The sequence below is a fragment of the Phoxinus phoxinus genome (assembly GCF_949152265.1).
Source record: "Phoxinus phoxinus genome assembly, chromosome: 9".
Lineage (NCBI taxonomy): Eukaryota > Metazoa > Chordata > Actinopteri > Cypriniformes > Leuciscidae > Phoxinus > Phoxinus phoxinus.
Window position 1 is genome coordinate 27,912,795 of NC_136884.1, and position 12,945 is coordinate 27,925,739.

At 40.3% G+C, this 12,945-nt stretch overlaps 1 protein-coding gene across 1 annotated transcript; it reads left to right on the plus strand.

Moving 5' to 3' along the window:
• Positions 1 to 280: 280 nt before the first annotated feature.
• Positions 281 to 7,948, plus strand: LOC307004519 (lactase/phlorizin hydrolase-like; the record flags this gene model as incomplete). The annotated part of the gene is made up of 12 exons (XM_079623839.1): positions 281 to 1,033; positions 1,118 to 1,763; positions 2,619 to 4,175; positions 4,547 to 4,815; positions 4,916 to 5,206; positions 5,309 to 5,507; positions 5,630 to 5,832; positions 5,916 to 6,022; positions 6,138 to 6,269; positions 6,682 to 6,905; positions 6,991 to 7,227; positions 7,310 to 7,948. 12 exons carry the CDS (start codon positions 281 to 283, stop codon positions 7,435 to 7,437), a joined length of 4,746 nt encoding a protein of 1,581 aa, XP_079479965.1. The 3' UTR covers positions 7,438 to 7,948.
• Positions 7,949 to 12,945: the final 4,997 nt, after the last annotated feature.

Consider the following 12,945-nt stretch of genomic DNA (forward strand, 5'->3'; position numbering starts at 1 on the left):
TATTTTTTTTCTTGGTTCGGACCAAACGAATCAAGCAAACCGAACTACACGTGCGAACACACCCTTAATGACTACCATAAACTCTATCAGTAGTTGGATTAAAGTTAAAAGTTAAACTCCACAATTGTATAACTGATATGATTGTATAAGTGACACTCTTGTATAACTCTATAACTGATTGTATAACTGACACTCTTGTATAACTGATTGTATAACTGACATAACAGCCGTGGTGCTTATAAAGAGCTTTCCCCACTCTTCCCCACTTGCAACTGACACGATGAAGGTCCTAGAGGGATTTCTTTCTCTCGGTTTGTTGGCTGTTTTTTTTAGCTCTAGTAATGCAAAGCAACAGAAGTTCCGGATTCCTGTCCATCAGAAATCAGCTTCTGCAATCTCATACCAGAAGGTCTGGGAGAAATTCAGAAGTCAAAGCGAAGCTGAGCGTGATGAGTTTCTGAGTGGCTCGTTCCCAGTTGATTTTGAATGGTCCGTCTCCAGTGAGAGTTTCAAAGTGGAGGGTGGATGGGCTGAAGACGGGAAGGGTGAGACCATATGGGATCGTTTTAGCCATGAGGGTCATGTCTTTGACAAACAGACCACTGATTTGGCCTGTGATAGTTATCATAAGGTAGACTATGATGCGTATCTGCTTAGGGGAATGATGGCACCTAATTATCAGTTCTCAATTTCCTGGGCTCGCATTTTCCCCACTGGACACAGAGAAAGTTTGGTTAATGAGGGGGTTGCTTATTATGACAAGATGATTAACACACTTCTACAATCCGGCATCGAGCCTACTGTTACCCTGCATCATTGGGACCTTCCCCAAGCTCTGCAGGACTCAGGAGGCTGGGTTAATGACTCTATTGTGGAAGCTTTCAAAGAATTTTCTGACTTTTGCTTCTCTCGTTATGGAGACCGAGTCAAAACATGGATCACTTTCGGCAGCCCCTGGGTAGTGAGCAACTTGGGGTATGGAACAGGGGAACATCCCCCAAGTATGAAAGACCCAATAATAGCCTCTTACAAGGTGTGTTTGTCAATCAGAAAAAGTACCATCTATTTTATGATTTTATAAAGTACATTTTATAAAGTGATTTGCTTGTTTTCACAGGTGACGCACAATGTTCTGAAATCTCATGCTGAAGCCTGGCATATTTATAATGATAATTACAGGAAACTGTACAGTGGAAAAGTGGGCATTGCTCTCAACTCCGATTGGGCAGAACCAAAGAATCCCGTAAGTGATCAGGATGTTGCAGCAGCTGAGCGTTATTTGAACTTCCAGCTGGGCTGGTTTGCTCACCCCATATTTGTAGATGGCGACTATCCTGCCGTGCTGAAGAAACAAATAGAGAAAAAGAAAGGTGAGTGTGGTAAAGAGCTGGCAAGACTCCTAGTCTTCACTGAGGCAGAGAAACAAAGAATCCGAGGCACAGCTGATTTCTTCGGACTTCATCACTACACTTCCCGACTGATTAGTGAGAGCTTGGGTGTGTGTGACGCTGGACCCAATAATGTTGGGGACTTCGAGGCTCATACGGACCCCACATGGCCCTCCACAGCTTCTGACCAGATCCAGTCTGTTCCATGGGGGCTTCGGCGGTTATTGAACTACATCTATTTCGAGTACACATCCATCACAAAGGTGCCCATCTATATCACAGGAAACGGAATGCCAACTGAGAACTATGGTGATCTGCTCAATGACATTCAGCGTGTCAACTATCTCAAAGCTTACATTAATGAAGCAATGAAAGGTAAGTATTTTAAGGGAACTAACTGGTCAATGTTTAAAACTATGATTATATTAATCTTTTTAGTGATAACAGGTCAGTCTGTGTGAAATCAGAGAGTTGGTGACCTAAATCTAAGATCTGTAAGGTATTCATTGGAGATGCTAAACATTTTATATTTGAAGTATTCGTTATTTTTAGGCCAAAAATGCCTTATAGGGAAGTCGTGTATAGGGTATCTGATATCTCAAAAAGTTTGTTGGCCATACTTTCATATCAAGATGGCCTGGGACAAATGTCTTTTTTCATGGAAACAGGGCTCACGTAGACCTACTTTTAAGCCACTTTCAAGATTCTCCTAGTTATTCAACACTGATAAATTATCAAATATTATACTGTTTTGATCATAACAGGGATTTACACATCACATTTGAGCTTTTAAGCTAAAAACATGTCCCTGTCTTTTCATGGATGTAATTAAGGCTCCAATGTCACCCACATCTGCAACTGTTTCATTTTTTAAAACTTTATGGGCCACATATGAAAATATTTGCACCCTGAGAAGACTATTAATGGTGTAGACTTGAAAGAATCAAGTCTATCCAAAAAATTGGAATTATTGAAATATAATACACTAAACATGTTGTTTATTGGCTTGGGAATAATGAATCCTTCAGGGAGGTGAAAATATATAAAAATGTTAGATTCTGCAATAATTTTACAGACCTTAGTTTTAGGTCACCAACAACATCAGATTTGACGCTGACTGACCTTAAAACAATAATCTGCCAATGTAACAAAACCCTTTCCAAACCTTAACATCAGACTATATATAGTAATACAAGATCACTATCTACTAACTACTTCTTTCTACTACAGCTGTGCGTTTGGATGGTGTTGTCATCAAGAGGTTTACAGTCCAGTCTCTGATGGATGGTTTTGAGGGTCCTCAAGGCTACAGTCAACGATTTGGATTGCACTATGTGAACTTTGAAGATCCTGACAGGCCAAGAATCCCCAAAGCATCAGCATATTACTATTCAAAGGTGATTGAGCATAATGGATTTGCTGAGACTCCAGCAAGCTCTAAGATGCAAATCAATGGAAATAGAATTGAGAGCACAAAACTTCCTAGTCTGCCACCATCTGAAGTTCCTTCAAAATCCAAGGTTGTTTGGGAAAAGTTCTCCCCTCAGACCAAGTTTGAGAGACAGCTTTATCACTATGGAACATTTCCAGAGGGATTCCAGTGGGGTGTCTTTTCTTCAGCATATCAGGTTGAAGGTGGCTGGAATGCAGATGGAAAAGGACCAAGTGTTTGGGATACTTTCACTCAAAAACCTGGTATGATCCCAAACAATGTCAATGGTGATGTTGCATGTGACAGCTACAATAAAATAGATGAGGATCTATACATGTTGAGAGCCCTAAAATTGAAGACTTATAGATTCTCCTTGTCATGGTCTCGAATTTTTCCCAGTGGGAAAAAATCTTCTCTTAACCAGAAGGGGGTGGACTACTACAACAGACTCATTGATGGTCTTTTGGCAAACAATATCACACCCATGGTGACTCTCTACCATTGGGACCTGCCACAGGCTTTACAGAACATCAACGGTTGGGACAACCCCGAATTAATTAACATATTCAATGAATATTGTGACTTCTGTTATGCAACATTTGGAGACAGGGTGAAGTTTTGGATCACATTTAATGAACCCCAGACAATTGCATGGTCCGGATATGGACTAGGTCAGATTCCACCTAACGTAAACCAACCTGGAGATGCTCCATACAGGGTTGCACACAACCTACTGAAAGCTCATGCACAAGCTTATCACACCTATGATAACAAATACAGGGCATCGCAAGGAGGTCTGGTATCCATTAGTCTAAATGCTGAATGGGCAGAACCCCTGGACGTCAACATCCCTCGAGAGGTGGTGGCAGCTGATCGAGCCCTTCAGTTCCAACTAGGCTGGTTTGCACATCCCATATTTAAAAATGGTGACTACCCTGACGCCATGAAGTGGCAGGTTAGCAACAAGAGTGAACTTCAAGGCTTGACAGAATCCCGCCTGCCTTCTTTTACTGACGAAGACAAAGCCTTTATTCAAGGAACAGCTGACGTATTCTGCATTAACACATACACAACCAAAGTCGTGCGCCATGTGACCAGCATACTTGATGTCGAGTCTTATCAGACTGACCAGGACGTTGAGAGGGACTTTCCAGATGGCTCTGAAAATACCGCTGTTTATGACCAGAAGACTGTTTCTTGGGGACTCAGGAGACTTCTTAACTGGTTAAAGGAAGAGTATGGAGACCCTGAGATTTATATAACAGGAAATGGTGTGGCTACAGTCCCTGAAATGACGGTTGATGACACTGATCGAATATTCTTTCTTAAGACCTATGTTGATGAGGCTCTTAAAGGTATGTTAACAATTGTTCTCAATCACTTTGACATATTTGTCTGCTTATAAAAGTTTCTATGCAGAAATCATGAAATACATTACAAATATTTATATATATGAAAAGCTCTTTTTTTGGACATGGTTTGGGCGTAATTTATTCATACTGCTAGCTGTGTGAATGTGCTACCTTATTTAGAATAATCCAGATTCAGCAACATAGAGTAAAAAAAATGTATGTTTATTTGCACCTATGAATCCTGTGGAAATTTTGAATGATAATCTTTGCTCATGAATACACAAATTGTACAAAATGTATTAGTGAAAATGGCTTAATGTTTGTAATGGTGTTAAATTGTACATTTGACACATTAACATGTATTGTCTTTTTAGCACACAACCTGGATGGAGTACGACTTAAGGGTTATATTGCTAGCTCTCTGATGGACTCCTTTGAGTGGCTAAATGGCTACTATCCTAGCTATGGACTTCACCATGTGAACTTTTTACTTTCAAATCGGCCAAGAACTCCAAAGCGCTCAGCTCACCTCCTTTTTGATATAATAAGAAATAATGGCTTTCCAATGCCAGTGGAGGAAGAAATGTTATATGGACATTTTCCAGAGGAATTTATGTGGAGCACAGCAACAGCTGCATATCAGGTACAACTATTTCAACACATTTTTTTAAAATCATATTTATATATTTTAAAATCATATATTTGCTTAAAATTATGTTTCATGGTATGCTTTAACACCACAGATAGAGGGAGCCTGGAGAACAGATGGAAAAGGTCTCAGTATTTGGGACAAATATGCACACACTCCATCAAAAATAGCTAAAGACGACAATGGTGACATTGCCTGTGACAGCTACAACAGGATCGCTGATGATGTCGATAATGTAAAAAAACTGAGGGTCGGCCACTACCGGATGTCTGTTGCATGGCCCAGAATTATGCCAGATGGAACAAACAGGAAAATTAATGAAGCTGGACTCAACTACTATAATAGGCTTGTAGATGCACTTTTGGCAGCTAATATCCAGCCACAGGTAGACTATTTTTTAAATATTTTGCATGCTAAAAATGCACTCTGGTAGCCTAAATGAATATGACTAAATTTTGACAGTCTATTAAACATTTTGTTCTGGCAGGTGACCTTGTACCACTGGGATCTCCCACAAGCACTCCAGGATGTTGGTGGCTGGGAGAATGAAACTATTGTCGATAGGTTCAGAGACTATGCTGATGTTGTGTTTAACAGTCTGGGAGACAGAGTAAAGTTCTGGATCACTTTAAATGAACCCCTCAATGTAGCTTTGGCAGGATATGGCCATGGAACTGCAGCACCAGGTATCATTCACCATTCAAATTATACTTTTAATTTGTGTAAAATATGATTAAGCCCACCAATTTCAGTGTTCACAGCTAATAATGCAAAATAAGATTATTGATGATGTTCTATCTGTGTCCAGGTATAAATTCCAGACCGGCCACTGCACCATATGTTGTGGCACACAACCTCATCAAGGCTCATGCGGAGGCCTGGCATCTGTATAATGACAAGTATCGTGCAAAATATGGTGGCCTTATCAGCATCACTCTAAACTCTGACTGGGCTGAACCAAGAAACCCATACAAACAGGAAGATGTGGATTCTGCCGTGCGTTATCTTCAGGTACAGATTTGTGATTCAACCATATGAACAGTGTATAATCATATGCATAAATCAACAATAAGCCACTCCTCTTCTTGAAACAGTTCATGCTGGGTTGGTTTGCTCATCCTGTGTTCAATGGAGATTACAGTGATTTAATGAAAGACAGAATTCGAGAGAGAAGTTTAGCGGCTGGCCGACCTCAATCAAGGTAATTCATATGTTATCTTGTTTGATAGGAATTTAAAGCTTTAAAAAGTATTTAACTTTTCCCAAAAGTTTCAGTGCTTACAAATGCTTTTACGTTTGGATTTCACATCTATCAGGCTTCCAGAATTTACCCCTGCTGAAGTAGCGAGGATTAATGGTACTCATGATTATTTTGGATTCAACCACTACACCTCTGTCTTAACCCATTACTTGGACTACAAAGACTACGAGGACTATGATGCAGACAGGTAGCCTTTTAGTTTTATTCAGCAAAGTCATTGTGTCTGGTCCAATTTGTTTAAGACCTGCATCAATGTTTATGTTAAGTCAGATTTATTTGTATAGCGCTTTTTACAATACAAATTGTTTCTAAGCAGCTTTACAGAAAATCTTAGTGTTAATGAATAAAATATCTTTATGCCTTAGTCACATTTAGAAGATTATTGCTGTGCGATAATATAGTTTACATTTTGTAAAGATACTGTAACGCAGTTGAGATTTACTATATAATATATATCACCCTAAGTGAGCAGTTATGCATACAATGTATGTATGCAGATAAAGTATTGACATATATTTACAACTTTGTAAAGAGTTGGGCAATTATATAGTTGCATTTTGCAATAAATTTTTTTTACATTTTGTTGCCATCTGTTCCAGGGGTGTAGGAGTTGTATCAGATCGTACATGGCTGGAATCTGGATCCTTCTGGTTGAAAGTAAATCCTGCGGGATTCCGAAAAATTCTGAAGTTCATTAAAGATGAATATGGAGACCCTATTGTTTACATAACAGAGAATGGTGTATCAGAACGAGGGCCAATAGATCTGAATGATGTCCCTCGTATCCACTACTATAATACCTATATCAATCAGGCCCTGAAAGGTAATAAGATCGAAAAGGACAGCATTAAACAATAGATTTCTGTGATGCTTTTCCATGCATTATTAATATTATTGTTTGTTTTCAGCTCGTTTGCTAGATGGTGTGGATATCCGTGGCTATACTGCCTGGTCACTAATGGACAATGTGGAATGGGGTGCGGGTTTTGAAGAAAGATTTGGCTTTTTCTATGTAAATCGATCAGATCCCAGTTTACCACGTATTCCTAAGGAATCTGTCTGGAGCTATGCTAAAATAGTTTCCTGCAACGGCTTCATTAGCCCAGGAGAAAGTCCTCATGAATGTCAGATCCTTGAACCTGAAGGTACAATACATCTTTATATATCTATATCTATCTTCTATCTGTCTGTCTGCCTATAAATAACTGAGTCCTTTCTGGTTTACAGAGACTAATCCTGCACCACCTCCTGGTAAAGAGCTGTTTTTGGAAGTGTCAGGTCCTGATGCTGATACAAGAAACAAAAAACGTCCAGTAGAGGAACACATTAACCTTGATAAAACTGACGATTTCTGAACATAAAGTGCTATACAAGTCTTAATATATGCATATATATATAATTACTTCAATTTACAAGTTGTGTAAAAATAATTAAGCAAAAAAAATATGTAGTTCATAAAGCAGAAAAAAAACCAAGAAATTATTCTTTACGTAATTAAATGTTACTGGTAACTGCAACATTAACTTGTGATTAGTGAAGATATGAACCAATGAAGAGCTATCCTTAACTACGACTGGAGTCATAAGGATTTCAACCATTTCCTGATTTTTATTAACTATTTTCTTTCCAGGACTACAGTATGTAGGGTTTATTTCTGATGGGACACTCATTAGTGACTGTCAATCGGTGTGTTAGTTGTGTTGCTACAGTAATGCTGGCATTTTAATCTAATCAATGTTGACTGCTTTGGTAAACCGGATTAATAATTAAAGACATGTTTATATGTTTGTTGATTTTTCATGAAGTTATGTACAGTAATTAACTATGTTTTTTGTTCTACTAGACTTCTACTTGATTTAGCTTATGGACGTGCCCTATTTTACATTTAAAAATGCCTTATGTGTCTTTACAGGTATGTTTGGGCTTTATTTGAGTCCATATATGTTTAATTGTATAAATAAAAATAAAAGAATTACAAAAAATTTAGCATCTTTTGTTTTTTGTACCGGTGGTGTAGAGTAAGGATGGCACTCTTAGTGTATGTTTATTCATATTTTAGTTAATGATTTGTAAATGCATCATTTTGTCATTACTTTATTTTGAAGGGCACATCATACTTAACTCATTATTAACCATACACTAACATCATCTCATTGCTTGTTAATGCATGACTGTGTCATGACTTTACTTGAGGGGGCACGGACCAATCACAGCTCATGACAAGGAGCCCACCCCCTCCCTATATATACACAGCTGTGATCCACAAAACGGCATTTTAAACACGTTCTTCCCCCTGTGTTATGCAAGTAGGGAAGTTTAGTGAGTTACCCCGCTCTGTTAACCGGGGTTACATGAGTAATAGTGCGGATCGGGCCGAATTTTTCTGTCCGAGCCCGGCCCGCGTCCGACAGAGCAGTAACCGAACCCGAGCCGAGCCCGACAGGCATAAAGATATTTATGTCCGAGCCCGACCCGAGACCGGCAGTTAAAATCCCATTTTTTTCTCATACTAATGACAATTGTACGTTTGTTTGTGTAGAAAGCCCGCTTTTATTAAGCAACTGTAGGAAGTCAATCGGAAATGTCAACAGAATGAGCGCATCAGCGCGCGGAGCAACAAGCGCTCTTGACACAGGCGCGCGCACATCATGCACTTGTTTCGTTGTCACGGCTACATAAACAAATGTCCGCAGACAGGAAGACAGATGTTATGTTAATATTTTACATGTATTTTAATCACAAAAACGATCGTTTGCATCAAGTGAAAGCATCAGGCACATTGGCTACCTACATAATAACCTGTTTTAAATTTAAAATGTTCAATGCCTTATCGCGCTGATGTGACCGAGCCCGACCCGAACCCGAACATCATTTCTAAATATCTGTCCGAACCCGGCCCGGCCCGTCGGGTACCGGCGGGTCCAGTCGGGCTCGGGTCGGGTATCCATTCTCTAATGAGTAACCTAACATTCTCTTTTAATCAATCGCTCTGTATCTCACTATGGTAATAAATATAGCCAACTCCCGTAATGCATGCTTTCCGATGCCGCCGAACAGACCCGGCAAGAAAGAAAGATTACCTTTCAATTCTCCAAAGAGCCATCATTAAGAACTTCATGAGCCATAGAAGGCGCAGTGATATCCAGATGGTAAAATCTGCTAAATGTACGAGGGGAAGCTCAGCTTGCACCGCACAAATATCTCCTTTGGGGTCTGAGGTGTTTTCTGAGCCCTGGATGTGTTCTGACATGCCCTGACATTTGTGCTTATTTCTGTTACTTGTAACATTTTCATGGCTAAAGTCTGATTACAGTGTATTCAGCACAAACTCTGCTTCGATAAGATGTGAGCAACATGTAAAATGTTTGTAGTTTTGAGAGCATTATGTCTATGCGTGTAGTGAACACGAGTGTGTGTTACGCTGAGAAGACACATGCTTTCATCTTTGGAAATGATTTCCTTGTCTCCATCTGAACCCCAGAATGATACAACTGAACTGGTGAAGTAATGCTTTGTATTATCCTCTTTTCTCGCTGAATATTGGAGTAACGTAAAGCCTCATTGAAGCCTCCTGTTAACTCTCTCTCTCTCGCAGAAGTTACAAGTTTGGGAAAGAACCGTCCCGCTGTGGAAAAGTCTGAATTGTTGTACTTACTGGCTGAGTTTCAAAGTTGTACAACATTATTGGTAGGGATGCACCGATTGATCGGCTGGTGATCGGAATCGGCCGATTTTCACGTGATCGGCCGTAATCGGTGACCGGCCGATCACTCTGACCAATGCCGAGTTTTAAAACCGGTCAAAGAGAAGCGTGCGAGCTTCAAGCAGGAACGTCGCGTGAGCAGCAGTGAATCGCGGGTTTCGGCGGCGAGACTTTTGTAGCAGCTGCTGTGACGCTGTACTACAAACGCTTCCAGTAATACTCCGGCGGCTGCAGCTGCTGTGATGATGCATTTACGCTGACGCGCCACTCACGGTCGTTCACGCGCCTCTCACGTTTGCCATGTGAAACTGTCGTTCCTGCGCCGCTCGTTTACAGTGTGAAACGGTCGTTCACGCGCCCATTGGCAGAAGTGAAAATGCATTGATCTACTGGAAGATCAACAAAGATCGTTTTCCTGCACTTGCCTGAGCTTACCTCTCTGCACCTTGTACAAGCGTCGACAGTGAGCGCTTGTTTAGCCTGGCTGGACATGTGGCAGATGACAGAAGAAACAGACTATCTGGGGACAAAACAGAAATGCTTCTGTTCGCGAAGAAAAACCTGCCAAGTGATTGAAATAGGCCTGTGTGTGTGTTAGAAATATATTTATACTACAAGGCTATTTATTAGGGCCCGAGCACCGATGGTGTGAGGACCCTCTTGGAATTGCTCTGTTTATTATTATTATTAGGGCCCGAGCACCGATGGTGCGAGGACACTATTGGAATTGCTCTGTTTATTATTATTATTATTATTATTATTATTATTATTATTATTTTCCGCATTTGATCGCATTTTTGAGGGCCTAAACATGCACGAAAACTCACGAAAATTTGCACACGCGTCAGAACTGGCGAAAATTGACATCTGATATGCGTTTCAGAATTGGGCGGGGTAAAATGGCTCGATAGCGCCACCTATAAAGGTTCAACGGAGTGCGCCTCCCGCTACGTTTCACGTACGTGTACGAAATTCGGTACATACATGTAATGACCCAATACCTACAAAAAAGTCTCTTGGAGCATAGCCTTAAACACAACAGGAAGTCAGCCATTTTGAACTTCCTCTCTGATTTTTGTGCAGTTTTTGCCATTTTCAGGCCTCGTACTTTAACGAACTCCTCCTACAGTTTTAATCTGATCATCTTCAAATTTGGTGAGTGTAATCTTAAGGCCTTTGCGACGTTAAATTGCGAAGATCTAGAGTTTTCGTCGAAGGGCGTGTCCTCAGCGGCCTGACAAATTTTGATGTTTCGCCATGAAACAGGAAGTTGCTGTAACTAAGGCAAACAATGTCCAATCTGCCCCAAACTTCACACGTTTGATAAGCGTTCTGTCCTGAACACATGACCATGCTCAAATTCAGTTACAGTCATAGCGCCACCTGCTGGCAACAGGAAGTGACATGTTTAACACTGTTTTGGACTCCTAATAACATATACAAAATTGCCAGCAAGTGCTAAACATGTTAACAACATACTAGAAACATGCTAAAACATGCTAGCAAACATTAGCTAAGTGCTAAAGCATGCTATTATTGCAATTAAATAGGAATTTGCTGTAACTCAGGCATTGAATGCCCAATCTGCCCCAAACTTCACACGTTTGATAAGAGTTCTGGTCTGAACACATTTACATGAGAATATTTAGTTATAGTAATAGCGCCACCTATTGGCAACAGGAAGTGACATGTTTAACACTGTGATGCTGTACTAGCAACATATTAAATAAACCATTGAGTTATAAACATGTTAGAAACATGTTAAAACATGCTAGCAATTCTTAGCTAAGTGCTAAAGCATGCTAATGCAATGAAACAGGAAGTTGTTGTTACTCAAGTAGGCAATGTCCAATCTGCCCCAAACTTCACACGTTTGATAAGAGTCCTGCCCTGAACACATCTACATGACACTTTTCAGTTATAGAATAGCGCCACCTACTGGCAACAGGAAGTGACATGTTTAACACTGCAATGCATTACTAGCAACATATTAAATATGCCATTGAGTTATATACATGTTAGAAACATGTTAAAACATGCTAGCAATTCTTAGCTAAGTGCTAAAGCACGCTAATGCAATGAAACGGGAAGTTGTTGTTACTGAAGAAGGCAATGTCCAATCTGCCCCAAACTTCACACGTTTGATAAGAGTCCTGCCCTGAACACATCTACATGACAATTTTAAGTTAAAGTAATAGCGCCACCTACTGTCAACAGGAAGTGACACGTTTTAAACTGTGATGCATTGCTAGCGACATATTTAATATGCCATTGAGTTCTAAACATGCTAGAAACATGCTAAAACATGCTAGCAACACTTATCTGAGTGATAACGCATGCTATTATCCCCATAATAAAGGACATTTTTGTAACTGACTTTGACATACTCCTATATTTACCTACTTAAATGCACAATGCCCACCGTGCTCTGTCTTCCTAAATCCACCGGGTGGCGGTTGGCACGGGTGCGAGGGCCCTTTCATCGCTGCTTGCAGCTTTAATTAGGGCCCGAGCACCGATGGTGTGAGGACCCTCTTGGAATTGCTCTGTTTATTATTATTATTATTATTATTATTAGGGCCCGAGCACCGATGGTGTGAGGACCCTCTTGGAATTGCTCTGTTTATTATTATTATTATTATTATTATTATTATTCTTCTTCTCCGCATTTAATCGCATTTTTGAGGGCCTAAACATGCACGAAAACTCACGAAAATTTGCACACGCGTCAGAACTGGCGAAAATTGACATCTGATATGCGTTTCAGAATTGGGCGGGGTAAAATGGCTCGATAGCGCCACCTATAAAGGTTCAACGGAGTGCGCCTCCCGCTACGTTTCACGTACGTGTACGAAATTCGGTACATACATGTAATGACCCAATACCTACAAAAAAGTCTCTTGGAGCATAGCCTTAAACACAACAGGAAGTCAGCCATTTTGAACTTCCTCTCTGATTTTTGTGCAGTTTTTGCCATTTTCAGGCCTCGTACTTTAACGAACTCCTCCTACAGTTTTAATCTGATCATCTTCAAATTTGGTGAGTGTAATCTTAAGGCCTTTGCGACGTTAAATTGCGAAGATCTAGAGTTTTCGTCGAAGGGCGTGTCCTCGGCGGCCTGACAAATTTTGATGTTTCGCCATGAAACAGGAAGTTGCTG